General features: G+C 33.7%; 1 protein-coding gene across 1 annotated transcript in view; it reads left to right on the forward strand.

Moving 5' to 3' along the window:
* The window catches only part of LOC107613567 (UDP-glycosyltransferase 88B1-like), a 1649-nt gene extending 712 nt beyond the window's left edge, over positions 1-937 (forward strand). The window contains exon 2 of the mRNA XM_016315640.1: positions 671-937. Within this exon, the coding sequence (XP_016171126.1) occupies positions 671-937 (267 nt within the window). The remainder of the gene's footprint in view (positions 1-670) is intronic.

Genomic DNA, 2509 nt, shown 5'->3' on the forward strand with positions numbered 1-2509 from the left:
GAAAACGCTGACATATCTACCCATAGAAAAAAGAAATTACCATTTGTACCCATAAAACATGAGTTTCGCACAACAAAAATATCCAAACACTAAAAAATTATCTAAAAACCCCAAAATACCCTTATCATTACCACTGCTACCATCATCTCCCATCTCTCTCTTCGCATCACATGAACACTCTCCGATCTAACCTCCATTTCTCTGCCACAAACCACCTCTGCCACAAACCACCTCATTGCCACTCCTTTATCACCATAACCTTCACCTTTGGAGGAATCAAAATCAACCCAGAGAGAAATTTGAAATGGATGACGATGGGTGAGAGTCAAAATTGGATCTTGGTTTCAGCTGAATCTGAAGCTGTTTGAGGGAACAAAACATTGAAAAGGGTGTCATGGAGAAAGCTAATAGAAATAGGGCGAAAAAGAACACAGATCCAAGGTGAGAAGAGAGTGAGGAGAGAGGATCAAATCTGAACAATCAAATACAGAAGTCTCATGTATTTGGATTTCCTTTTTCTGGGAGAAAAGAAAAATGGTAAAAGAGATAGAAAGAGAGAGAGAGAGCTCACCGCGATTTTGGTTCGCAAAGGGGACCGCGGTGGCGGCGGCTGGCGCGGTGGCCCGTCAGGGGCACTGGTTCGGTGATGAGGAGAAGGTAGCCCCGGTAGGTGAGGGTGGTCGGCGGTGAAAAGAGGAGAAGGGGGCACTGCGGCTCTAGGGTTGCTAGCGGCGGCGAAGCAGGGGCGGGGTGGGTGCGAAGGTCCTCTGGTCGGCAAGACCGAGACAGGAAAGTAGAGAAGGAGGGGTGGTCACTGACAAGGGTCTCTGACGCGGTAGGCTCTGGTTTGAAGCCGATGGTGATGGTGGCAAGGAGAAGCTGGTGCGGTGCTCCTGGGATGGCGGAGGTCCGCGATGTTGCTAGCGGAGAAGGGTGAACGATGATGAGGAGGGTGAGACGGTGGTTTGTGGTTGATGCTGGGATTGGGTGGCTGTGAACATTGAGAGAGAGAGGAGGGAGGATGAGGAGGGTGAGACGGTGGTTTGTGGTTGATGCTGGGATTGGGTGGCTGTGAACATTGAGAGAGAGAGGAGGGAGATGATAGTGTGGAGAGAAGGGTAATTTAGGGATTTTAGATAATTTTTTAGGGTTTGGATAATTTTGCCTGTAAAAATAATTTTTTATGGGTACAAATGGTAATTTCTTTTTTTTATGGGTAGATATATCAGCGTTTTCAACTTTCGTGGGTACAAATGGTAGTTTACTCAAAATTTAATCTTTTCTTCAATAATTTAATCTGTATATAAACTATTTCAATTACCCGTGTATTATTATTAATTCAATCAATTATTTCAACTAATTAATTCAATCAATTATTTCTTAATTTATTTTTTTGAATTCAATAAATCAAATAAAATCAATTATACTAATTGATTTGATTAATTCTTAAAAATATTTTTATTTTATTTATTTAAATACATGAGTTATAACTAATTAGTTATTTAATTTTATTAGGATAAATATCAAGTTCTATTCCTAATATAAAATATACAAAATTTTATTCCTTCCATTTTTGTTTTACCACTATAAAAGATCATATATGCTAGAAAAAAAATATCATTTGTTTACCAATTCCTCCTTCATTGGGTAGTTTTTACAACAATTCTTTTTCTTCCTATGAGGCGTCGTCGCAAGAAGGCAACTATGTGGACACAAACCACCACACACTCTCCAACTCCCGTGCTCATCATTCAAAGCAATATATGATATGTTATCCATGAGACATTTATAAACCATGGTGTTATCATGTATGCATAAATAAAAAAATTTCGTATTTAAACTTAAATCATTTATCTGTTTGTGTGGTATATTGTGGTGTAAAATTACTTTTAATTTGTGTTGTACAATGATATTATGGTCTAATTTAAGTTTTTACTTTAGAACTGTGTTATGATTTTATTTCATCATTTTCTCTTAGATATCAAGTTGACGTATTTTTATTTATTATTATTGAAATGGATGTAATATGAAATTCATAAAAAAAAAAAAACTCACACTGAATTTATTTTATTGTAGTCTTCTATCTCTTCTATTTCATTTTGTTTTCTTCTTATTCATTTTATTTTTTTTAAATATCATATAATTTATTATAATTTATACTAATTAATTAATTATAATTCATTATATCAATTAGTTTGATTTATTAATTTATAAATATGCATGATAAAATAGATCATTTGTTACTTATAACGTTAATTCTTCTAAAATCTAAATATGAATAATTATATTTTTACTTTTTGTTATGAACAAAATATTATTAATAATTAACCACTCATACTTTTTAATCAAAGTATTTGGATAATTTTTATATTTACTAATATTAATTGTTGATTATTTTTCGTAAATAAATTGTATTATAATTTTATGTTAGTTCATAATTGATTAACGATTGATGTTCATGAAGCTATGTTACTCTAAATTTTATATTTTACAAATATTTTATTTAAAT

The sequence above is a fragment of the Arachis ipaensis genome, chromosome B01 (assembly GCF_000816755.2).
Source record: "Arachis ipaensis cultivar K30076 chromosome B01, Araip1.1, whole genome shotgun sequence".
In the NCBI taxonomy this organism is placed as follows: domain Eukaryota; kingdom Viridiplantae; phylum Streptophyta; class Magnoliopsida; order Fabales; family Fabaceae; genus Arachis; species Arachis ipaensis.